Source organism: Dama dama, chromosome 23 (genome assembly GCF_033118175.1).
Source record: "Dama dama isolate Ldn47 chromosome 23, ASM3311817v1, whole genome shotgun sequence".
In the NCBI taxonomy this organism is placed as follows: Eukaryota; Metazoa; Chordata; class Mammalia; order Artiodactyla; family Cervidae; genus Dama; species Dama dama.
This window is the reverse complement of record NC_083703.1, coordinates 77,033,472-77,058,716: the sequence shown is the minus strand read 5'-3', so window position 1 is coordinate 77,058,716 and position 25,245 is coordinate 77,033,472. Positions and strand designations below refer to the sequence as shown.

The window sequence follows — 25,245 nt, the reverse complement described above, 5'->3', positions numbered from 1 at the left end:
GGAAGAGAGAAGGAACAGGGAGGAAAGCCAGACCTTTCTGAATGTACCCTGCCTGACTTTGGAGGCATGTAAAGTAACCTTTCTCAGGTCTCCCGCCGAAAAACAAAACACCACAAGTATGAATCTAATTATTTATCAAGTTAGTGGCAAAAATGCAGAATAATTTCAAGTTGTTTTAAACAGTTATTTCTTGACTATCCATCCAACAGGATAATATGCTAAGGATACAAGAGACACAAAGAAATCAAATGGCACTCAGTAGTATTACTTTGTTGATAATATTGGTATTATTTATTTCCCGGATCTCTTCATGAAAAAGCATAAAATCAGTTTCCCCAGCATCTAGATTATGGTCTCTAAGTAACATTTCCCACCTTCAAGGGTAGCAAACTCAGGTCTGGGACAGGAAATATACAAGATGAACCTGAAATAGTGTCATATTATCAAAGAAAAGCTGCTGCTAAAAAGTTACTAAATTTATGTCAAGAAGACACAGGAAGGGACATATGTATACCTATGGCTGATTTATGCTGATCTACAGCAGAAACCAACACAATATTATAAAGCAATTATCCTCCAATTAAAAAGGAAAAGAAGATACAAAACCCTACATAATGGGGCCCCTACTGGCCAAAGATGGCACTATAGAGTTTAAAAAAAAAAAAAAACAAACAAAACATCTCATTTGTCCTCTGGAGGTTGGTAAGGTACCAAACTCACTACTCTGAACTTATAAAGGGGAAAAACACAGAAACTTGTATCCCGTTTTCCCCATTCAAATTGGTAATTAATTAATCTATGAGGAAGTAATGTTGGTTGCGCAAAAGAATAAACATACTAAAAACCACACAACTATACATTTAAAAATGGTGAATTCTATATTAAGGTTACCTATACCTCAAATAAAAAATGTGATCATCACTCTTAACCTCACATGAGAAATACAGGAACAGAGGAACAAGAGGTAAATTATACCACTGAGGATGCAATCAGCCAAAGGCAGAATGAGAAACTCTACAAGACAAATGACTGGTTTCTTTAAAAAAAAAAAAAAAAAAAAAGGGCGTAGGAAAGGGGAAGAAGGACCCCTCTGTTGTAAACTAAGGGACATGAGACATATCAACCATAAGCAATGTGTAAACAGTATTTTTGAGAAACTAAGAAAAATTAATCACGACCTTGTATCTTAAGTTCTGAAGGAGATATTGTTAATTTTGTTAGATGTGGATACCAAATATGACTGCACAGTAGAGGGAAGAGAAGCTGGTATACAATAAAGCTCTTAAGAGAATAAGTGGCATGTAACATATAAATGAAAAGCTACTTACTTGATTCCTAAAAATCATAATGTATTTGATGCCATCAGCTTTAAGAACAGGAAACTCATTTACTATTAAAAGAAATAAAAAGTCAGTTATTTAACTGTTACTCTCAAATCAGTCACAATATTATCAGATTTTAAAAACATGGTTCTGGTAAGCAAATGTTAAGTAATTAAAGCTTAGTTAATTATATAATGATCTACCACACAACTATTAATTCTGGTAAGTTTAAGAATAATTTTATTTTTTTCACCTTTATGTTTAATTTTCACTACAAAGGAACATACGTTACTTATGTAATTGAACAAAAATGATTTGGGCCACGGGAAATAATGACAGTATCTTTTCCCAGAACTGGAGCTATTCTGAATCAGGAGCAAGTCTCTCTAGATGAGCTTACACGAGCAGTGGGAAGTACACTAACTAGCAAGAGGGACAGAATATTGGCCAATTGTCAAAAACTCTTGAAGCTGAATGACAGTAACATGGAAGTTCTTTATGTTATCCCTACTGTTTAGTGATTTTAAAATTTCCACAATACATCTATCTTATAACATACTTTTATAAACATACGAAAGTATCCTGAGCATCTATTAATCTCAAGTGCTTTAAATTTACTTTCATTTTTATGAGTTCATTTTTTTTTTTTAAGTTTTATTTTATTTTTGGCCATGTTGTGAGATCTTAATTCCCTGACCAGCTATTGAACCCGGGACCTCAGCAGTGAAGCACAGAGTCCCAACCACTTGACCGCCAGGGAATTCCCAAGAGTTCTTTTTTTTTTAAATGAGAAGGAAAACAAAACCCAAAGTATGATTTCTAGTGTGAAATTATTAGGATAACAAAACTGATTGACAATTCAGTCTCACTTGTTCCTCTTTTCCTTCTATAGAAGCAACATTTTCTTTAGGGAAAGTTAATTTCACCTGGGCAAGGTGTTTGAACGGTTGTTTGAAATTTTATCCAACAGAAGTAACTGCAAGGATAGGAGCCACTGTTTTCAGTATCATGAATGATATAGAGCCACGACAGCATTCATTTGGTAGTTTAAAATAACAGTGCACATAAGAATTACAGGTACACTGTAAGTTGTATTAAAAACATTTCACAAAACTCACCATTAGCTGATTTTAAATCAGGGAGAATGTGATTCACGAAGAACTCAGTCAGGTTTACAAGCTCATTTGCTTGTGTAATCCCATGCTAAAAAACATTCATAACAGTAACATGAACTACCTGTATAAATCTACCATAATGGAAATTTAGGCAGCTTTAGAAAACCAGGTTAAAGATAAATACTTCAAAACATAAGCTGCTTACATATAAAATAAGACTGGTTTAATAGATAATAAAGAAACTTCCCTAAATTAAAGAACAGCTAAATTTAAGCTTAGCAAGTCTCCTATACTGAGTCTCACCTAAAGAAATAAGTGTATCATTTATACTGTGGTCTATAAGAAACATGTAATTAATACATCAACATAAAGTCATTTCTGGAGACTATGAGTTCTAATCAGAACACATTATCTAGCAGAGTAGGCTATATAACCAGAAATATATCACTTCTTTTTTACTTCCGTGCTAAAGGACAACTATGTTTTCGAAACAAAAATATACTGAAAAGAGTTACCTTCTGTGTTTGGGCTTTCGATGCCAAAGATGTCACCAGGTAAATGGCTGCATCTTTGTGTTTCCAGTTGACAGATGGATTTTTGGCATATTCCTGCAGCATGGAATTAACATAACCAGAGAAGATTCCTGTCACGGGTCCCTCAAAAAACTTGCATAATCCTCGAACTAGATCACAAGCAGCCCTGCGTCTAGTATCAATATCTACAAAATCAAAGGGAAATACATCATGGGAGAAAGAAGCAACCACCAACCAACTGATCAAGTTTATATGAAAACAAATTGCCATCTGATAGCTATAAGCAACAAAAAACAATGAAAAAAAATTCTCTCCCCACAAACAAAAAATGATAATGGAACTAAAAGATCATAGTATGATAAATACTAATAAGTATATAAAAAAAGAGAAGACAAATGATTCAACATCTGATACTTCGATATAGCTCATATAAGGGCTGCTTTTTACCATGCACAAATTAAAGAAGGAAAACAGTTCTCCAGAGAAAGACAGCTGAAATGACACTTACCCTGACTCCCTTACTTCCTGGTAACTATCAAAAAAAGACCTACTTTAACACTGGCTCCTAAGAGACCAACAGTTAAAAATCAACATACCAGATCCTTCCAGATCTCTTCTTATGTACTCCTCAGAATTATCCTCAAAGGCTTCTTCATCAGCAGCTGCAAAAGCAAGATGACATTTCAGATCACCTCTTACAAGACATGGCAGGTCATTCTAGCTTTACAGTTGGGTATGCAGAAGAGCATGTGGAACCACCGTGCTTTTCCGCGAAGTGTTCTTTCCCAACCAATGACTATTTCACATACTCTTACTAATTGTTCTTAGAGCAGTAAATGCTACCCGGAAAGCTTGGGTAACAGGTAATTTACACAGCTGTGAGACAGGCTCACTGTTCTAATGTGAGCGTACACAGAACTGCACTTTATCACCAACTTTCCCAAGTGCTGGAGATCAATCCAGGGAGGCCAGCTCTTCATTCTGACAAGTAAAGACATTAAACAACCGCCTAACCACTATCATCACCATTATTTCAGAAAAGTCACTTCAACACCAAAACAAGTAGGACAGTATCAGAATAAAGATCTGTCCTTTAAATATGGTTTTATGAAAAGGAAAGGAAATAGAACCCCATGTTACACTTTTATTTCCTCAGTCTGTTCCAGATTGAATGATCTAATGACTGCTCTTCTTACTCATAAGAAAGACATCCTATACAAATAGACTCTTAGGACTATTTTAACCTTAAAGCATGAACTAGGTGGGCTTCAATTCTGTATTTAAAAGTTATCAATCACTTCTAGTCTCAAGTCAGCTATTCAAAAATAGCTTTTGCCTTGGTAAAATACGAAATCCAATAAAACGCAGACTGAATTTGCTACAAAAAGCAACACAGAGAAGACTTCTCAAATTCACACTAACATTAATTCAATGTTAATTAAATTAATTTTACAATAACATAAATTTAAACACTAATTTACTCTTTTAAAAAATGAGCTTTTAACTAATCTCCTGAAAAAGCTTTCCACAATTACCTCTAAATTCCATGTTAGGCACAATAACCTTTTCACAGATACTTGTCAGCGTGTTCTGGTCCTCAAAGAGATTCTTATAGTGAGGTCTCTCACAAACTGAAGCAAGAAACTGAATTGCATTACTTACCAACTGGAATAAAACACAAAAATAAGCATATTTAAGAGCAAACTGAATCATTTACTTCACGGGGGAGGGAGGGGGATGCTTTAATTATTTGTCTCCACCATCGTCTTACCAAATCATATTTAACCTCTTGACCTGTTGTAACTAGTAAATTCCAGATGGCTGTGACAAAACGAGGCAGGTACCGTTGAAATTCTTCATCGTATTTTTGTGCATAAAGTGCAGCATTATCACAAATCTGCGATTTCAAGAGCTCCAGTAAGCCTGCTTCCTCTTCATCCTCACATAAGAGAAAACAGAAGACTCAAACATACAACTTCAATGCTACCATAAACACGGAGAGCAGCCAAACTCTTCAAAAATTATAAATTCAAAGTGCTGTAAACACATCTATGCCACTGCAAATTTGTTTACCTGGTCTTTCAAATAAATAAAATATGAAAATGCTTCTTATTTATTCATCAATGAGAACAGTTATCAGAAGTTTTCAAATTAAATAAAGCCCTTTCTTCCGGTTGCTGAATTACAAAATATTTACATATTAAATTGAAAATAATATACTCCTAAAAAAATCTGAGCAATAAACATCAATCATATCACACTTCCATTTCTAATGTAGTCTTGCTATCTCTCAAAAGGTTCTCATTTTCAAATATATTAAAATGTGCTCTCTTCCCCATAAGTTAATACTATAACATTCTCACAAATAATAGTTTTGTTATAAAATGTTGGAGAAGGCAATGGCCAGCATTCTTGCCTGGAGAATCCCATGGACAGAGGAGCGCGGTGGGCTACAGTCCATGGGGTTGCAGAGTCAGACAGGACTGAGTGACTAACACTTTCACGTTTACTGTAAAATGTTAAACCACCACCTAAAGCAGGGGTCAAGCTGCTGCCTAGTTTCTGAAGTACAGTTTTACTAAAACCCAGCTACACTCATTCTTTGTTTTCATTTATACAACTTATAGTATTGCCCATGGCCGCTTTCAACTACAACTGCAGAGCTGAGTATATAGTACACAAGTCCAAAATACCCGGACCTTTACAGGAAAAGTCTGCCAGCCCCACTCGCAACCGTGACAGTGACTGATAGAATAATCCTTAAGACATACAGCAGCAATCCACAAATACTTTTTGAGCTATATTATGTGTCAAAGAACTCAAATTGAGAAGAGATAAAAAGTACAGCTCCTCAAAGCATAAGTATCACAGATGACACACAGTTAAATGAATCCTGTGTGAGAAACTTCCTTTAGACTTAAGTGTAAAGACAAGCTTGTTTTCTTTCCTTTTTTTTTTTTTTATTATTACTATTTTTTTTTTCCAGTGGGTTTTGTCATACATTGATATGAATCAGCCATGGATTTACATGTATTCCCAATCCCGATCCCCCCTCCCACCTCCCTCTCCACCCGATTCCTCTGGGTCTTCCCAGTGCACCAGGCCGGAGCACTTGTCTCCTGCATCCCAAGACAAGCTTGTTTTCTGAGGGGGTGTTTTCTTCCCTAGTGGACTGAAGGAGTTATTTTTTAGGAACCCTTTTCTTGGTTGCATCCTCTCTGTAAATCTCAGGTAAAATGTGCTGTATACCCACAGTAATATTCTCCCTCTGTACACCACTCCCCAAACAGATTTGCATCACTAATTGTAACTTTTATCTGGTGTTGAAGTATTCTTACTATATTACCTTTTACATTTTTTGTTTCTTGAGAAAGAGTAAATCATAAATATAATAATAAATAAGCAAATGAATAACACAGAAGTGTTATTATGTTGAAAAGCGCTTATTACAAAACCCAGATCAGAAACTTACACACATTACAAACTTTCATGTACCCTCTTTCCCGCACTGTAGATGACTTTTTCAAGAGAGGCTGTTATTACAAAGGTTTAAGTTTTCTTACTATCTTCAATGACAAGTGATTTTCTATTTCATAAAATGCTCACAATGTGAATATTCTTGAAGACTTACTTTCAATAATGTAATGAAATAGCCTTACCTGTAAATTGTGACTTGAGTCAGTACTACAAGAAGAGTAATTCTGCACATTATAAATAATCAAATGTGGAACATCCCACATAATAAAATTTTACTTGCATTCTTAGAATTTTATCTATTAACAATGCAAGAGTAAATAAATAAACACAATGCTAAATGTTCTCAACTTACATTTTTCTGAAGACGAATTAACTATCCTCTCTCCAATCTTCTCAGAGGTATTCAAATAGTTCTTTTTTAACATTTAAAAATACTGAGATATAATTGACATTTAATATTGTATTTCAAATAATTCTTAGTTTAAAAAAGCCTACTTAGGAAATAAATAGTACTTACATCAGTTTGTAGAAGCTTATTATCTAATGTTAAAAGGGTATGAAAATTGTTCATCCAAGTTTCCATATTATCTTCAAAAAATTCAGGGAGATCCTAAAGAATAAATGGTGACTTGAAACTTTGGGTTGAAATTATTATTATATTTGAATAAGTTTTCCCCATGACGGCAAATGTTTTCCACATGCCTATAGACTCAAGTCCACATTTCTCAGCTGTGTCAACCAATATCTACTTTGACAAGAATTCGCTGCTCCAGCTGGGTCTGGCAGCTGACTAAACCACTCTGACTGTCTCCGTAAGCTTTCAATCACAAATGATGCCGCCTGTTTCCTGTCCCAATGTAAATCTACTTATTCCTTTAAGGTCAAGCTAAGGCTAAAGACTTCCCTTACACCAACACAGTGCTTACCGATATATTTCTTTTCCTTTCTGAATTACTGCAGTGTTTTTAAGATGACCACCAAGTCACGCTCACTGGCTGATACAGTTACTGATTTCCTGTGGCACAGTGCTGCCCTCTTAATGAGGAATAATCCCCCAAGGGTAAAGATTATGCCTCCTTCCTACTTATTAGGCTTTTGTGACTAACAAACTATTAAGCACCTCATTCTACCTGACTTCTAGGAAGTAGAATTCAAAGGTGTTTAAAAAAAAAAAAAAAACAAAACCCAGTGGTACCCTTTAAGAATTTCTCAAATTGCTGTCCAGGTGGACACAAATGAAGGTATGCCATTTTGGGCTATTCATCTCCCATTCATTCTATCTATTCCTTTTAGGAATGCTGTCCCTACCACTATGAGGGAGTAATGTTGGGATGATTAAGTCTGGTACTTGGCTCTGGCTAAAGTCAACGAAAAGGCCACATCCTTCCTCTTAAATCTCAGTATAGGAATCTGTACCAGTAAGACTTCCTTCTGTCCTGAAGCCCTGACTCTTATTGACTCAAGAACAGAAACAATGACTGGAGGCCACTACTTCACTAGCAACAGGGTGACCAAGTATTTTCTACTTTGAGATTGTGGCCGTGTTTCCTGTGAAACACAGAGGTTCTGGTTCATTATACTTCCCCACGCCTGCTTCTGCCCTGTTTTGTCTACCCGATACGCTTCCATTAAAAGCTATAAACTTTTTTTGGTATTACCTAGCCAGAGGCCTCTAATCAAAACAGGGTTCCCCCAGCGTCAATACCCACTTAAATGAACAAGAGGAAGGCCTGAGAATGTGCTCTGTGTCTTCAATAAAATAGAATATAGGATGACACCCCAACAGTCATTTAGGATGTGGGGTTTCCCTAACTTACTATACTAAGAGAATGCTACTTTTCCCTATGAAACATCTACCCACTAGCATGTCTAGGAACTATACTATAAAATAGAACAGAATTTGTAGATAAAAAGTGGGGGGAATCAGAAAACAAAACAACTAATACTTATTCTTTGGGTCGGGGGGAAGGGTGGGGGGGTGAAATCAATGCTAGCAAGGAAGTCTTTATCAAGTGAAAAACTTTACATTTGACATCAAAGAATAAAAACCAAAAACAAGAAATAAAACTTACCTGAAAGTTTAAACTGTAGAACAGTTTTGAGATTAGGATCAGGGAAGAAAAAAGAATCCTCAGAGCAGAGGCATCATTTGCATGGGTGCTGCAGAGTTCAATAGTGGCCTTGGAAAAGAATTTAGGAAGATGGCTTCAGTGTATCGTAAACCTTAGTGAAAAAACCTTGTACTATGCTGAACCTTTTGGCCAACTCAATATTTATATATCTTCTCCAAAATTTGGCTTTTAAATAGCAGTGTGCACTCATTTAAGATTTTTGAAAAATACTTTAAAAGTATATATATTTTTTAAACTGTCCATAGTAGCTCTACTGCAAAGTCCAATATTAATATTTTGGACTAGATCCTTCTACTCTCCTTTGTGTATACATGTAAGTATTAAATGTTAAGACTATTAAATGTCTTCATATGCGTTCATTAAATAATTTCCTGCAACCTGGCCTTTAGGTTGTTTGCAACTATTTGTTATTCTACTGCAATAAACAAGTTTATCTACAAAACTTTGTACACACACTTCTAGTTTTCTAAGTCTGAGATTCTAGAACTATATTACCAATGTAGAATGGTATGCTGTGAGTAAGGGTTTTGGAAGCCAGACAGATCTAGATACAACCCAGACTCTTACTCACATGAGCATGACTCTGAGTTAAGTTATTTCAGAGCCCCCATCTCCTTATCTGTAATTAAGAGTAATACCTATGCAATATATATCAAATGAGAAAATATACATAAGAGGTCTTGGTAATTCATGCACATCTATTATGTAAAAGACACACAACAAATGTTGCTAACTATATCTTGGAGTCAGGAAATACGAATGTTATGGTTTTCTCATTGAAATGTCAAAACTCCAGAACGCTAGTACCATTTATAATCCAATGGGGAGGACACTAGTATTCATTTCAGTGCACTCTTGGCGAAAAGATCCCCCGACCAGTTCTACCTGTTCCTGGCTAAAACTTTTAACGTCACTGAAAAGAAATAAAAAAACCTCTGCCAATCCAACAGGTGAAAAAAATGATCACATTTTGTCCAATTTTATTTTTGAAATTAAGAATGTACTATCAGTAAGATATCCTAACCATGAAAAATTCTGTACATACTCTGTAATTTAGAAGTTGTGACAATCACACAACCTTTCCTTTTTGAAAACAGGAAATGAGATGCTTTTCTCGAGTTAGAAAAACTATTGAGGCCTGGCTCTTTTTATTGTTTGTGAGACCAAACTCTCCTCTTTCCTTATCGGGGGAAAAAAAAAGGTTGACATTACTTCTTTTTCAATCTTAAAGGATTCTCAGAAAGATGAAGAACATGTTTAGGGAAGTTGCTTATGTAACTATACAATGGTGTATATAAATTAAATTCCATAAACAGTCAAATCAAAATACAGACCCCAAAATACAGACCTATTCCTTTAGAGATACACAAATACTTGAGTGAAATAATATGATGCCTGGGATTTGCTTTTAACTATTCATACAAAATCAAAAAGATAAAACAAAGTAAAAAGAAACAAAATGCTAGTAACTTGTTAAACTTATGCAGTCAATACATGGAAATTCATTATACCATATTCTCTATTTAGATATAGGTTTGAAAGTTTTTAAAAGTAAACCATGACCTATCAAATAAGCTTTCAAAGCAATCTCTTAAAATTTATACAAATATTGAAGTTCTTTAAAATATTAAGTAACTAAAAAATACCACCAAAATGTTATTGCATACCTTAAATAGATTCGTCAAAGGCAAAGCAAAGGCATCCAGAACAAGTTTAATTTCAGTCCATAACTCGTTTGACTTAAATTCATGGCGATATCTAAAAAATCAATGTAAAATAGGTAAATTCACAAATTTTTGTTAACTGACTTTAGGTCTTCAAGGCTAGATTAGACAAAAATCTATGACCAGACAGCTTTCTGAAATAAAAAGGGAATTCAAGCACAATTTATCAAGACCAGGTATTTTTTAAGTAACAGGGAAATATGAAATAAACATCCTACACCTAATAAGAAACAAACATGATAATGAAGAGGCTTATGTTCTTATTCTAGAATTATAAAAGAATGACAATAGTCACAAAAATACACACAAGCAAAAACACCTGAAAAAAGTATTTTTAAAATATCAATTTACATATCAATACCTTTTAAATAAAGAATGTGCTGTACGAAGGACTCCGTTAATAACATGGAAATCTCCACTTTGAAAGCGATTCACCATTTCGGTCAACAAGTCAGGCCATTTCTGAGGGAAATCTTCTCTGCCAATAATGCTAATGGCATCACTTAACTGAGGGTGGAAAGACACTAATTAGACGAAACCTCTACAAACAAGCCCCTTGACAAGCAGGGCCTCACATACCTGCTTCTGAATCTGCTCCGGGCTGCTAAGCATCAAGTGCACTATGTTAGCTTTAATGGCTACTCTGTCGGCTTCACAAATTTTATTTGGTTCATCTTCAACCTAAAAGCAAAACATTAATGAGCAAGTAACATAAATTCATACCCATGACTGTATGCCTTTGTAGATAAAACAGAACCATTTCTCATTTCCTGGTTTCCTAAGAAAAACAGAGGAAGACAGGGCTTTTCTCCTGTATGAATGGGTCACAGATTCCTTTAATAATCAGCTTCTCTAACTCTTTGATGTCAAGTGAGAATCTCAGTTCTATATGATAATTAATCAAAACGTGGTTAAAATCTTCAGATATATGCTACTCAGCCCATATTCATCCTCAATTTGATCATTACCTTAAGTTAAAGAAAGGTCTTGTCAGTGAAAACTTCTTGACCATTACCAGTTCAAATGCAACCAGGACTACACTGCCCAAAGAGATTCTGAGTCTAACTAGTTTTACCAATCAAGACAGAGGGGGCTTGAAAGTCTACAAGTAGACGTGTGGATTTTTAAACATTCTTAAAATTCACCAACTCATTTCTTCACCACATGTGAGAACACTTGACTACACAAGTTCAAGAACAGTATTTACTATTTTTAAATTCTTCTATGGAATGAAGAAAAAAGACTCAATGAATAAGCAGATGTCAAGTTGATTTTTTAGAAAAACTGACCATTTCTGTCAACTTTAATACCTTCTAAATGTGATTACTATTATTACTAAAAACATTCCTTTTTCTTTATCCTAACCCAGGGTTACCTCAGCCTTGCCATTACTGACATTTTGGGTCAGATAAATCTTGGTTGTGGGTCTTTCTTGTGCATTGTAGGCTGGTTACCAGTATCCTTGGCTTCTACCCACGGGTTGTCAGAAACACCCCCCACCCCCAGTGACAACCAAAAAATCTCTAAATATCCCCAGATGGGCAAAATCACCCCCAATTTTAGAACCTCTGTCAAAAGCTAAGGTAGGGAAAATACCCGTTTCTGTTTCTCAATGTATAACTTTATACTGATCATTAAACTTAGAGCACAGTAAGATTCACCTTGGAGTGGTGGTGGTGTAGTTGCTAAGTCGTGTCTGACTCTTTGTGACCCCATGGACTGTAGCCGGCCAGGCTCCTGTCCATGGCATTTCCCAGGCAAGGATACTGCAGTGGGTTGCCATTTCCTTCTCCAGGGGATCTTTCTGATCCAGGGATTGAACCCGCATCTCCTGCTTGGCAGGTAGACTCTTTACCACTGAGCCACCTGGAAAGCCCCCAATAAACTTGCAGCATATTAAGATTCACCTTATAATTAGAAAATATTTTCATATCCAAGACATAGGACAAATCCCTTGTCAAAAACTTCAAATGCATTATACACATTATATATTTATTTATTTAAAATGTGGTTTTTCCAGCTTTATGCAATTTTTCCTTGTCCACAATAGAAACTGCCTCAATTATTCATTTAGACTGTGTAACTTTCCACATAGTGTCTCTTCAGCGGAGAGCCAAAGTTAAATTTCAACCATGGGACTTCCCTCCAGGTCCAGTAGTTAAAGATTCCATGCTCCCAATACAGGACGCACGGGTTTGATCCCTCAGATCCCACATGCTACAGGGCGTGACCAAACAAAAAAACAAAACAAAACAACAACAACAGAACACAAATTGGAGGTTAAAACAAAGTCTCACTCTCTTGAGCAGCCCAGATTATGAAGTTCACTCAATCAATATGAATTTAAATAAAATGGGAACTTTGTGTGAACAAAGACAGTTTTAAAAATATCTTCCTTCCCAAACGGTATACTCCTTTACTTACTACATTATCAAGGACCTCCAACAAAATATTGCAAAGGAGTGGTGAGAGGGGACAACCTTGTTTTGCACCTGATCTTAGTGGGAAGGTTTCAAGTTTCTCACCATTATGTATATTAGTTATAGCTTTTTCATAGTCTTTATCATGCCGAGAATGTCCCCCTCTATTCCAAGTTTACTGAGTTTTTAACCATGAATAGATGTTGGACTTTGACATAGGCTTTTTCTGCACCTATTGAAATAATAATGTGACTTACCTTTTCTCAGTCTATAGGTTTTTGAATGCTGAAACAGCCATGCATATTTGGGATAAATCTCACTTGGTTATGGCATTTTTATACTTTTTGTATGTTTTGGGGTTTGACTTTTTAACATTTGGTGAGGAGGGTCCTGTTTTTCATCTTTAAACTGTGTCTGAATCACTCAGGAACACTGCCCATATAAATCTTTTAAACATGAAGGGTCTTAAACTAGGTACTCACAAAATACTTACAATTCTCCAATTTCTTTTAATATAGTTCTTGAATGTTACAGAGGCACACACTTTAATAACATTATCCTGGGACTTCTCTAGTAATGTTAACAGCAACAATGGGTAGTTCTGATTTCCTTCTACAGATTCGAGAAACTTCTCAGCTGGAAAACAATTCCCATGTTAGAAGATGTGTTATTAAAAACAAATCTTATGACTGTATGTATATGTGAACTATGTATATTCCTGACTGAAGCATCAACAAATAGAAAGATTAGAACTGTACATGATGTTACATTAAATTTATATAGTATCTCGGTTTTCAGTTTACTTTACTATCCATTAACTCACCAATAACTCATCTCACAAACCTATGAAGTGGCCTGATCAGATGATCACCTCATGTGAAAGAGAATCTGCTTTTCAGAGAGATTAAGCAACTTTAGGGCAAAAAAAATCACATACCCTGTCCTGTTCCAGAAGGATTATTATTAGTACTATTCGTAATGGTAGTGACATTTCTTTTATAGGACTGTGATTAAGATTAAATTTGTTGATTCATTTTAATATATATTATTATTAATCATATGGGTCTGATGTTTGACTCACATATGTTAAGTTGTCACGACTACCCAGAGAAGTAGGTAGTACTACCCTCACTTTAAAGACAAGGCCACTGAGGTTAAGTAAGCTTGTCAAAGATCACACAGCTAGCAGATTTCATCACTGAAAAAGTTTTAGTCCAGTCCTTATTCTATCCTACTAGTCCTCAGTATTCTTTTCAAACTAAATATAACTTCCACCCTCAAACCCTCCCTGCTTTGTGTCTACCATGTGACACAATGGTAGACTGAAAGATAAAGAATGCTGAACTGAAAAAAATTTTTCAAGAGGGGACACACTATGGTTTATATGGTTTTATAGAAGGCTTTGGTTGCTTCAATATTTGGTTGGTCAATATTTCATATCCGGCAATCCCTGTGAAATGTATGTTTGCAACTCTTCTCAGAAACATTGATTTATTCCTACATTTTGTCCTGGATTCATAAAACAAGAGCACCTCCACCTTACAAAAAGAGTTATTAAAAATAATTTTCATTAAAAACAGTGTTGGCAGAGGCTTTCTGGCGAAGTCTAAGACTAGAACCATTAATTTCCTTTTATCCAAGAATAAATTACTTCTTTAAGCACTAACACAGGAAAATTCCCTCACAGAAATCACAAAGGCCCTTCTAGACTAGGATGGATGCATTAACATGTAAATAATAAATAAATAATTCTATTTACTATATATAATGTACAACACATATGTGCACACATTCATCTGGGTTTTCATGGAGTGCTTCCAAAATTCTCTTTATGAGAATGCACATCAGTAAATTCTGAAGAAGCAGATTAAGAGCATTTCTGGTTAATATGGCTCACAGCAAGGATCATGAGCTTACTACCCATGAGACACATGTGGCCCCCAGAAATTGTTTGTTTGGTTTGTGTATTATTTCAAAAGTTTTTGAAGTTAAATCAATATCATTTAAAAATGAGAACGCTTCATATAAGTATCCTTATTTTTCAAGCAAAGCTGGAAATCTGATCTTGCAAGACTGGTTTGAATCCCCCCGAGTTAGATGGTTCCAAATATTAATAATAACTGCCCCTTAACCAAGGCAGTTAACCCTGCAGCCTGCAACACCCCCCCCCCCCCCATTTGACCTTCATGTGCAACTCCTACGGGCATTCAAGTTTGCAATTTTAAGCTTACACTAAATCTCTAATGAAAACTGGTCAAATCTGGGAGGAGGAGAAGGGGAGGAACCCTAGGTCTTAAAATATTAATTAAATCAAACCCAACATGGGGATTATCTAGTTTCATTCACTTACTCACTTTTAAGGCAATTAACTCTTACCTCTATGTTCTGCATGTTATATCTCTAAAACAGGAAGGTGTAGGGATTTTCAGGAAGGTCAATGAACAAAGCATCCTAAACTTACTAGTTCTTTTTATCCCAAAAGGGATAAAAGTTATTTTACTCAAGAAACAAAAACACAACAAACAAACAAGGAAAAAATCCACTACCATATATTATAGCAGCTGTAAGCAGCTATCTAAACACTTTAGGCCAGAAAATGAAAAATAAACTATGCCTAAGAATTCAAGTGTTAATCTCTTTTTAAAAATTTACAAACAGACAGATTGCACAAAGGTTTCTCTCACCTATCCTTCAAGAATAAATCAGGGGGGAAAAAAAAATGAATAAATCAGGGGAGAGAGGTAGGAGGGGGGTTCAGGATGGGGAACACATGTAAATCCATGGCTGATCCATGTCAATGTATGGCAAAAACCACTAAAATATTGTAAAGTAATTAGCCTCCAACTAATAAAAATAGAAAAAGAAAAAAAAAAAAAAAAGAATAAGATAAGTCAACCACAAAGAGTATTTATTCACTTTACCTGGACGCCTGATGGCAGGATCAGGATCAAGAGTCTTCTTTAAATATTCTGTTAGTGTTTGCAAATTCGCATCACTGAGCTCCATTGCCATTGAGCCTAAAACAAAAATGAGGTTTGGGTAATTTATCACGTGAACACACAGGGATTCACATAAGAGAATCATTTTACATTATGGATGTCCTCCTCTCTGAAAGTCATCTACTTGATATGCTTTGGGTATCGCCTATAAGCCTTATTCTTAGCCAAGACAAGGTTCCAGAAGATGGGCTTTTTTGAATCAGAGATGAGACAATTTTGAGATACAGAGGAAGAAACATGTCACAAACTAAAGATTAAAAAGACAAATTATTAGATTTTTTAAAAACCCCACAATAAAAATTAAAATTTTTAAGCAGTAAAATAAGGATCCCATTGAGTTCTGAGATTAAAGACACTAGAGTAAATTCTTTTGTGTAGAACATGCAGCCACAGGTATTGACAACAAACTACATACTGAGAATTTGCACCTGGGAAGATAATTTTGGGGTTCATAAGGTGACAGTTGCAGTTCTAACTAAAAAGCAACTTTCCACACAAAATCTAAGTCAAAGCAAAAATAAACAAGTGGAACGACATCAAACTAAAAACGTCTGCACAGCAAAGCAAACCATCAACAAAATGAAAAGGCAATATACTAAATAGGAAAAAATATTTGCAAATCATATCTGATAAAGAATTAATATCCAAAACATAAAAAATAAAAAAAAAAAAAACAAAAAAAAACCAAAAACCTCATACAACTCAGAAAAAGAGTCCAATTGAAAAATGGGCAGAAAAACTGAATAGACATTTTTCCAAAGAAAATATGGTAAGGTGCTCAACATCACTAAACACAAGGGAATGCAAATCAAAACCACAATGAGATTATCACCCCACACCTGTTAGAACGACTATAATAAAAAAGACAAGAAATAACAAGCATTTGGCGAGGATGGGGAGAAAAAGAAATGCTGGTACCCTGTTGGTGGGAATGTAAATTGGTGCAGCCACTATGAAAAGTATGGAGGTTCCTCAAAAAATTAAAAACAGAATTACCACATGTTCCAGCTATTCCACTTCGAGGTATTTATCTGAAGGAAATGAAAATTCTAACCGGAAGAGATATCTGTACTCCCGCTGAATGCTGTTCACTGCAGCATTATTAACAACAGTCAACACATGGAAGCAACCTAAGTATTCATCAACGGATAATGCAATGTAGTATACATATAGAATGGAATATTATCCAGACACACACAAAAAGGGAAAGCCCTGCCATTTGACACAACATGGATGGACCCTAAGGGCAGTATACTAAGTGAAATAAATGATAAATAAATACCACAGACTAGAGATCTCTTCAAGAAAATTAGAGATACCAGGGACCATTTCACGCAAAGATGGGCAGAATAAAGGACAGAAACAATAAGGACCTAAAAGAAGCAGAAGGTATTAAGAAGAGGTAACAAGAGTACACAAAAGAAGTATACAGAAAAGATCATGACCCAGATAATCACCAAGGTGTGATCACTCACCTAGAGCCAGACATCCTGGAGGGGCCTTAGGAAGCAAAAATACTACGAACAAAGCTAGTGGAGGTGATGGAATTCCAGTTGAGCTATTTCAAATCCTAAAAGATGATGCTGTGAAAGTGCTGCACTCAATATGCCAGCAAATTTGGAAAATTCAGCAGTGGCCACAGAACTGGAAAAGGTCAATTTTCATTCCAATCCCAAAGAAAGGCAATGCCAAAGAATGTTCAAACTACCACACAGTTGCACTCATCTCACATGCTAGCAAAGTAATGCTCAACATTCGCCAAGCTAGGCTTCAACAGTAAATGAACCATCAACTTCCAGATGTTCAAGTTGGATTTAGAAAAGGCAGAGGAACCAGAGATCAAATTGCCAACATCCACTGGATCACTGAAAAAGCAAGAGAATTCCAGAAAAAATATCTACTTCTGCTTTATTGACTATGCCAAAGGGTTTGACTGTGTGGATCACAACAAACTGTGGAAAATTCTTCAAAAGATGGGAATACCAGACCACCTGTTCTGTCTCTTGAGAAACCTGTATGCAGGTCAAAAAGCAAGTTAGAACTGGACATGGAACAACAGACTGGTTCCAAATCAGGAAGGGAGGACATCAAGGCTGTATATTGTCACCCTGCTTATTTAACTTATATGCAGAATACATCATGCAAAATGCTGGGCTGGATGAAGCACACACTAAAATCAAGATTGCCAGGAGAAATATCAATAACCTCAGATATGCAAATGACACCACCCTTATGGCAGAAAGCAAAGAACTAAAGAGCCTCTTGATGAAAGTGAAAGAGGAGAGTGAAAAAGCTGGCTTAAAACACAACATTCAGAAAACTAAGATCATGGCATCTTGTCCACCACTTCATGGCAAATAGATGGGGAAACAGTGACAGACTTTATTTTTTTGGGCTCCAAAATCACTGCAGCCATGAAAGACGCTTGCTCCTTGGAAGAAAAGTTATGACCAATCTAGACAGCATATTAAAAAGCTGACACATTACTTTGCCAACAAAGGTTTGTCTAGTCAAGGCTACGGTTTTTCCAGTAGTCATGTATGGATGTGAGAGTTGGACTATAAAGAAAGCTGAGCGCTGAAGAATTGATGCTTTTGAACTGTGGTGTTGGAGAAGACTCTTGAGAGTCCCTTGGACTGCAAGGAGATCCAACCAGTCCATCCTAAAGGAAATCAGTCCTGAATATTCATTGGAAGGACTGATGCTGAAGCTGAAACTCCAATACTCTGGCCACCTGATGCAAAGAACTGACTCATTGGAAAAGACCCTCATGCTAGTAAAGACTGAAGGCAGGAGAAGGGGACGGCAGAGGATGAGATGGTTGGATGGCATCACTGACATGATGGGCATGAGTCTGGGTAAGCTCCGGGAGTTAGTGATGGACAGGGAAGCCTGGCATGCTACAGTCCATGGGTTCGCAAAGAGTTGTACAGGACTGAGCAACTGAACTGAGATGAAATACCACATGATCATGTTTCTATGTGGAATCTTAAAAACAAAAATTCATAGATAAAAAGAGCAGATCAGGGAACTTCCTCAGTGGTCCAGTGACTAAGACTCTGCCTACCAATGCAGGTGGCATGGCTTCTGTCTGTCCCACACACTGTGGTGTGTGGCAAAACAACAACAAAAAAACAGATTGGTGTGGGCATGGCAAAACAACAACAAACAGACTGGTTAAAAAAAAAACAAACAGATTGGTGGCTGACTGCATGGCAGGGGCAAATGGATGAAGGTGGGTAGAAAAGTACAAACCTCCAGTTACGAAATAAACATATAAATCACGAGGATGCAATGTCCAACATACAGACTCCAGTTAACAGCAGTGTGTTGTATATTTCAAAGTTACTAGAACAGTAAATCCTAACAGTTCAGAACACACAAGACAAATAAATTTGTAACTTTGTGTGATGATGGATGTTAATTAACTAGGTTTATTGTGATCATTTCACAATATATACACATCAAACCATTATGTTGTGCACCTAACAATGTTACATCTTAATTATATCTCAATAAAAAGCAACTTTTCAAATATTTAAACCTTAAAACTAAATATAAATCACAGAATATGCTATGACTGACCAAAAAAATCCACATCTAATATATTACAAATGATTAATAGGCTTTATAAAGGGCTACAGCTAATGCTGAGGTTGTGAAGAGTATTCCTTCACAGCCAGAAACCATGGCCTTCTAAGGAGACCAATCTTTGAAGCTATCTGTGTTCTCAACACACTCATTTTTACCACAAGGGAAGCAAACACGCTGGCTGATTCGGTAGACTCCACCACTTATATATTCACTTCCTTTAATCCAGGGCAAACCACTCTATGGGCATGAAGTTCCACTCAACCACACACACAACTTACTGAGAAGCAACTCTTCCTGTTTCTTACACCAAAGGTTTGGAAAATGCTATGCATCATATTCACTCTCTTTTGGAGATGCACTTTAAAAGCTTCAAGAACCAACGAGTGAGTTACCCGAGTTACCCATTTAACAGTGTTTACTCCAGAGCTTCCCCCTGAGCCTGGCCACAGAACCACTTTATTATGGAACACAGGCCGGAAAGCAGTGATTTAATCAATTTATTTCCCATTCTTTTTTGTGTTGAAATGCTGAATCTGTTATGAAAACATGAAAGTTTGCTGTTGCCAAGGAAAACCGTTTACATTAGTATGTATGAGCTAAAAAAAAATAAAAGTCAGTTTTTGCTACATGCAAATTATTCTACCTTTTGAGATTTACACAAGGTAGCATGTGTGTTTAGGGGATTACAGAGGTTAATTGAACCTATTTTGTTGAGTTTAAATTTTAAACACACTCCTTAATAAATCTGCATTTTACTAACTTTCTTCATGACAGAGTCCCATGCAAGCTGGCACCTGTCAACCATATCTCCGGCTTTCTTCTTGCTGATTATGTTTCAGCCACCAAAGCCTTCTGTTCCTCAAACCAGACGAGAGTTCTCCCTGACTGTAATAACCCTGCCTTCTAATTTGACATCAGGCATCCATCCAGCCCACTGTCAACTCCTCAAAAAAGCCTTCCACAACCATCATCTACCTCATCCCTGTCGCACTGTTCACAGCACTTATTCTCATCTGAGATATCTTTGACTTTTTATCTCTTATTTGTAAGCTCTCTGAGGCAGGGACTTTGTAGGTCTTGCTCATCTCTGTAGCCCAGGACCTTCAACATTGCCTGGCACACAGTATTCACTAAGCATTTGGCACATGAACTAATGGATAAGCTAATATGTCAGTCAACCGGCTAAAACCTGGATCCAGTGTGGATTGGAGACTATTCTCTGAGCATCAGTTATTAGCAAGCCTGACATAATGTAGGAACTCACGTTATATCTGTCAGATAAATAGTGACCAACATACTGACATAATTGTTTCTGTTCATTCAAAAATGTTTCAAAGAAAATGGGAGTTTGAACATTATCCTGTATTATTGTTCATATTTGCCAGTGCTTATTTTGGGAGTTAGGACTTACTGTCTCCTCCGCTTAGGCAGCTCTGACCCTGGAGAGCTTTGTAGTTCACTCCCTGCTTCACTCGGGTCTCTTCTTTTTTGAGATGCTGCCCTGGGCCACCCTGTCTAAAACGGCACCCAGCTCAGTCACTCCCCATTCATCTCTGATCCTGCTTTTCCAAGTAAACTTTATCACGCCTATAAACTGCTTTCTTGTTTGCTATGCTTCTCCTTCCATTAGACTGTAAGCAATGACTGTAATCTCCCCAGATTCTTAAAACAGTGAAGAGCACCTACTATGTATTTGTGCTACTATTTTCAAAAGCTACATACCCTTTATTTATCTTTTTTCCCCCCATCAAAAAGCACTATCATTCTTCACATTTATTCAGTCAACTGACAAACAGGAAGAGCTGGAGACAACTGATTCTAAGGGCACAGTGACCCCCACAAAATGACGAAGTTGAAGTGCTAGGGTTTAAAAAAAAAGTGTATGGGGGGGAAAACTGTGTGTGTGTGGTGGTGGTGGAGGAACATAAACATGTGTGCTAAAACTGTGTCTGTGTGTGCACACAATGGTGAAGAAATATAAACATGTGCTAAAACTCTGTGTGTGTGTGTGCGCGCGTGTGTGGTGGTGCTGGTGGTCGAGGAATATAAACATGCATGCTACAACCCCCAAAAGTTAAAATACTACATAAATCTTATATTTTTAATGTTAAGGGACTAAATGTCAAAAAAATCCCTTTTCTGTCTCCTCAGTGACAGTGTCTCTAAATCCAAAGCTTAGTCCTGATTAGTGAAAATATGACAAATCAGGTAATTTTAGAGAATACTCCACAGGTATTCACAATACATCAGCAAGATCAAGGTCTAGTTATCTTTATTTGCCAGAGGTGGAAGTACACTGACATTCTGAAATATGTGCAATATATAAATGTAAAAAGCATTATTGACTTTAAAGACAAACTAGAAATGAAAAAATTCACTTTTGCCTTTAAATGAAGGGTGATACTCTACTTCTCCACTGAGCTATTTTTGGAAATCTCTACCAAAAAAAATGTATGAAAAACATGTACCACAATGGGCTTCCCTGGTGGCTCAACTGGTAAAGAGCCTGCCTGCAATGCAGGAGACCTGGGTTAGATCCCTGGGTTGAGAAGATCCCCTGAAGAAGGGAACAGCTACCTACTCCAGTACTCTGGCCTGGAGAATTCCATAGACTCTACAGCCCATGGGGTTGCAAAGAGTTGGACACTAATTTATGTACCACAATAAATCAATTATGCCAAACTTTTTGTTGAAAGACTGGCTGGACCTAAGTCGAGCCTCTTCTCAGAGGTCCTCAATTACAGATGAAGATGTTTGGAATAAAAGCTTTGCTTTCCAAGGCCACCACACAGACATCTGTGACGTAAGTTGACCCAAGATGTATGCCTTTTCCTTAAGATATTTCCTCTGCATTAGAGAACCACTCCAGAGGCCCTACATCTGGGGGAACGGAGAGAGATCCAATAAATGAAAACTATCTGGCACACACACACATTAAGAACACAGTGCAACACCTCAGTCCACCCTCTGCTTTCTAATCACAGGAATGTACCATTGAGATGTAGATCCAAATTTTTTACATTGTCTACAAAGCCCCATGTGATCTGACCTCTAGATACCTGTCCCTTCACATGCTACTCTCTGAAAGCTCGATTTTCCTTGAACCCTTTGTACTATCTATTCTCTCTGCCTGGAATGATCTGTTCCCTCATCTTTCCATAGCTGGTCTCAGCTCAAATGCCACCTCCTCAGGGAAGTCGCCTTCATCTGTCACTTGTCTGGAATTATTGAAGTCATTTATTTGTAATCTTGTTTCTTTCCCCCACTAGAATATAAGCTCCCCAAGGGAAGGAACTGTCCATTTTGTTTGAGACAAAAAAGATAAATTTCACTGTATTCAAAGCGATTAAGTGGATTAAATGAATTTATTTATCAAGTTATTAAATGAATAAAGGAACAAATTAATACCAAAGGTAGAGCACTGCCCCCAAACCTATCTAATACTCTACAGAAAATGGCTCTCCTCTATCCTAGCTCCCAACCAGCAAAAATCAAAGTAAACAGAAGGGAACAAAGAATTCTCCTGCACTGGTGTAAAGAAATACAGGGTCTTAAAAAAGTAAGAGGCTGGGTAGATCCAGTCCCACGAATTATGTGAAAAATGGAGACACACAAAAAAAGGCAAAACTCTTCACTATGGTGGTCCAAGAGGAGGAGAAAAAGAGCACTGGTAGAATCTAAGAGTAAAAAGTCCCTTTCCGTGGATTACTATTTCAAGGAATAATACTTGTGCATCTACCATGTGGCAAGCACTGGCCATCTGCTTACAGCAGCAAGACAGGTAAGGTACCGGCTTTTGAAATTTGGAAAAAAACAATAACCAAGTAAACTATTAATGTTTCCAGAACATGATAAAAACTGAAGTGGCTCAGTCGTGTCCGACTCTTTGCAACCCCATAGACAGTAGCCTAGAATGCTTCTCCGTCCACGGGATTTTTCCAGGCAAGAGTACTAGAGTGCGTTGCTAGTTCCTTCTCCAGGGGATCTTCCCGACCCAGGGATCGAACCCGGATATCCCGCATTGTAGGCAGACGCTTTACCGTCAGACCCACCAGGGAAGTCCTAGAACATGACAGAAAACTATGAAGTAAATAAAACTAGAGTGATGTGACTAGTTGAAAGAGATCCTTTGAAAGGTTGGTCAAAAAAACGAGTAATGTGAGTGAAACCTGGAGGACAGGGAAGCAGCCTTGCAAAGATCTGCTGTTGGCATGTCCAAGCAAACGAAAGGCGCGTCCGAACGCTTTCTGGAGGACATGCGCTCCGAACATGTAAGAAAAAGAAAACGTAAGCAGCATGGCTACAGTGGTCAAGGAGGAGAAGAGGTGGGTGGGAGAGGTGGACAACGGTCACCTCAGACCGGGTTTGGTAAACCAGGGTAGGAACTCAGGGGACCCGCAGCCACTTTACGAGGTAGATGTTTTCAACCCCGCTTTTCCAGATGAGGAAGTGGAAACTCGGAGAGATGAAGTGACCAGCCCTAAGGAGGGGTTAAATATGGAAACGAATCCAGGCCTTCCCGTTAAGCTGAATCCCAATGCTCCGAACTAACACACCGTAGGTGTTCCCTCAAGAGGCGGACCCTGGGTCACCCGACAGGTGCACGGACCCCCTCGGGGGCACAGACCACAGTCTAACTCTCACGAGCAACTCAGCAAAGTGAGATCACCGGGCCCGTTTCACAGTCGCGGAGACCGAAGCCCTCTGCTGTGTGGCGCTCCGCCACCGCCGCCGCCCTAACGGGAAAGGGAGGTCCAGGGTAGCGGCGACGGCCCGGACGGCGGCTCGCACGCCCGCCCCGCAGCGGACCAGGCCCCACAGCCGCACTCGCCTCACGCTGCGGGCGGCCGGGCGCGCCGAGAACGGACGCACGGGTGCGACCAATGAGAGCAGGCCGCCCCGAGAGCGCGGCCAATCAGCGCGGCGCTGGGGAGGAAGAGGCGGGCGCTCGTGCCGCACGGGTTAGGCCTCGCCCGGGCCGCCCTCGCTCCTCACAGGCCCGGGCGGGGGTGGGGTTGCTTACCGAACCTGCACCTCAGACCTGGGATGCCGCCAGGGGAGGCGAGACGCGAGGGCGAAGCCCCTGCCCCCGGGCGCTGCGCCAGACACGGGCCAATATTCCGCTCTCGCCCGGAGGTGCGGTCCTGGCTTCCCAGCGTTCGGAAGCGCAGAGAGCGCCTCCACCCTCCTCCAGCCCGGTCCCGAGAGGCCCCGATACCAGGCCGTGCAGGCCTGCGCCTCACCTCGTGGGGACGCGGGGACGGAGAAGGGAAGCCCAGTCTCGGACTGTAGCCGGCACTCTCCACTCCTACCGCCGCTCCACACCTCACATTCAAACCCCGGCAAAATGGCGCGGCAGGGAGGCTGCGGCCGGGGCGCATGCGTACACGGGGCCGAGTAAGAGGCGGGGCCAAGGGCGCTCTGCTCCACCCAGATTCCAATCACCAATCACGGCCCCGCTCTGAGGGGGCTGACGTCACGCGCGGCAATGCTCTTTGACCGCGCTAGTGGGCATCCCTCTCCTGGTTCTGAGAAGGGCACACATGCGGCGTGTGTCCGCTGAATTGTGCCCTCTTTTGATGTCAGGGCTTGAGTCAGGCATCTAGTGGGTTTTATACAACTATCGAAGGAACTGTCCAAAGTCATGGCCAAAGCATCTCCGATAGAAGAGAACTTTTCTGCCCCTTGTGGAGCTTATGTTTTAAAGAGAGGAAAGGAATAAACAAGATCTTTTCAGATTTAATAAGTGCTGTGAGAAGATTGAAAGATACAGTGATACGGCAGGCAGTGACGTAGATTGTCAAGTGGATGGCCAGAGGAGACCTCTAAACAAGTGACCTTAAGTTTAACAAGAAGACAGCTGTAGATTAGCCTGCAGAGCTTTCCAGGAAGAGGGGATGCTAATAGCAAAGGCTCTGAGGCAGGACCC

At 38.4% G+C, this 25,245-nt stretch overlaps 1 protein-coding gene across 1 annotated transcript in view; it reads right to left on the bottom strand.

Moving 5' to 3' along the window:
* The window catches only part of CSE1L (chromosome segregation 1 like), a 34,774-nt gene extending 10,075 nt beyond the window's left edge, over positions 1-24,699 (bottom strand). Inside the window, exons 1-14 of the mRNA XM_061127446.1 lie at positions 24,560-24,699; positions 15,645-15,740; positions 13,217-13,359; positions 10,883-10,984; positions 10,665-10,810; positions 10,247-10,337; positions 8,520-8,627; positions 6,965-7,057; positions 4,742-4,909; positions 4,506-4,635; positions 3,567-3,632; positions 2,953-3,155; positions 2,441-2,525; positions 1,329-1,390 (exon numbers count right to left, since the gene is read on the bottom strand). Of these exons, the coding sequence (XP_060983429.1) occupies positions 1,329-1,390; positions 2,441-2,525; positions 2,953-3,155; positions 3,567-3,632; positions 4,506-4,635; positions 4,742-4,909; positions 6,965-7,057; positions 8,520-8,627; positions 10,247-10,337; positions 10,665-10,810; positions 10,883-10,984; positions 13,217-13,359; positions 15,645-15,735 (1,488 nt within the window). The 5' untranslated portion in view covers positions 15,736-15,740; positions 24,560-24,699. The remainder of the gene's footprint in view (positions 1-1,328; positions 1,391-2,440; positions 2,526-2,952; positions 3,156-3,566; positions 3,633-4,505; positions 4,636-4,741; positions 4,910-6,964; positions 7,058-8,519; positions 8,628-10,246; positions 10,338-10,664; positions 10,811-10,882; positions 10,985-13,216; positions 13,360-15,644; positions 15,741-24,559) is intronic.
* Between the last annotated feature and the right edge of the window lie 546 nt (positions 24,700-25,245).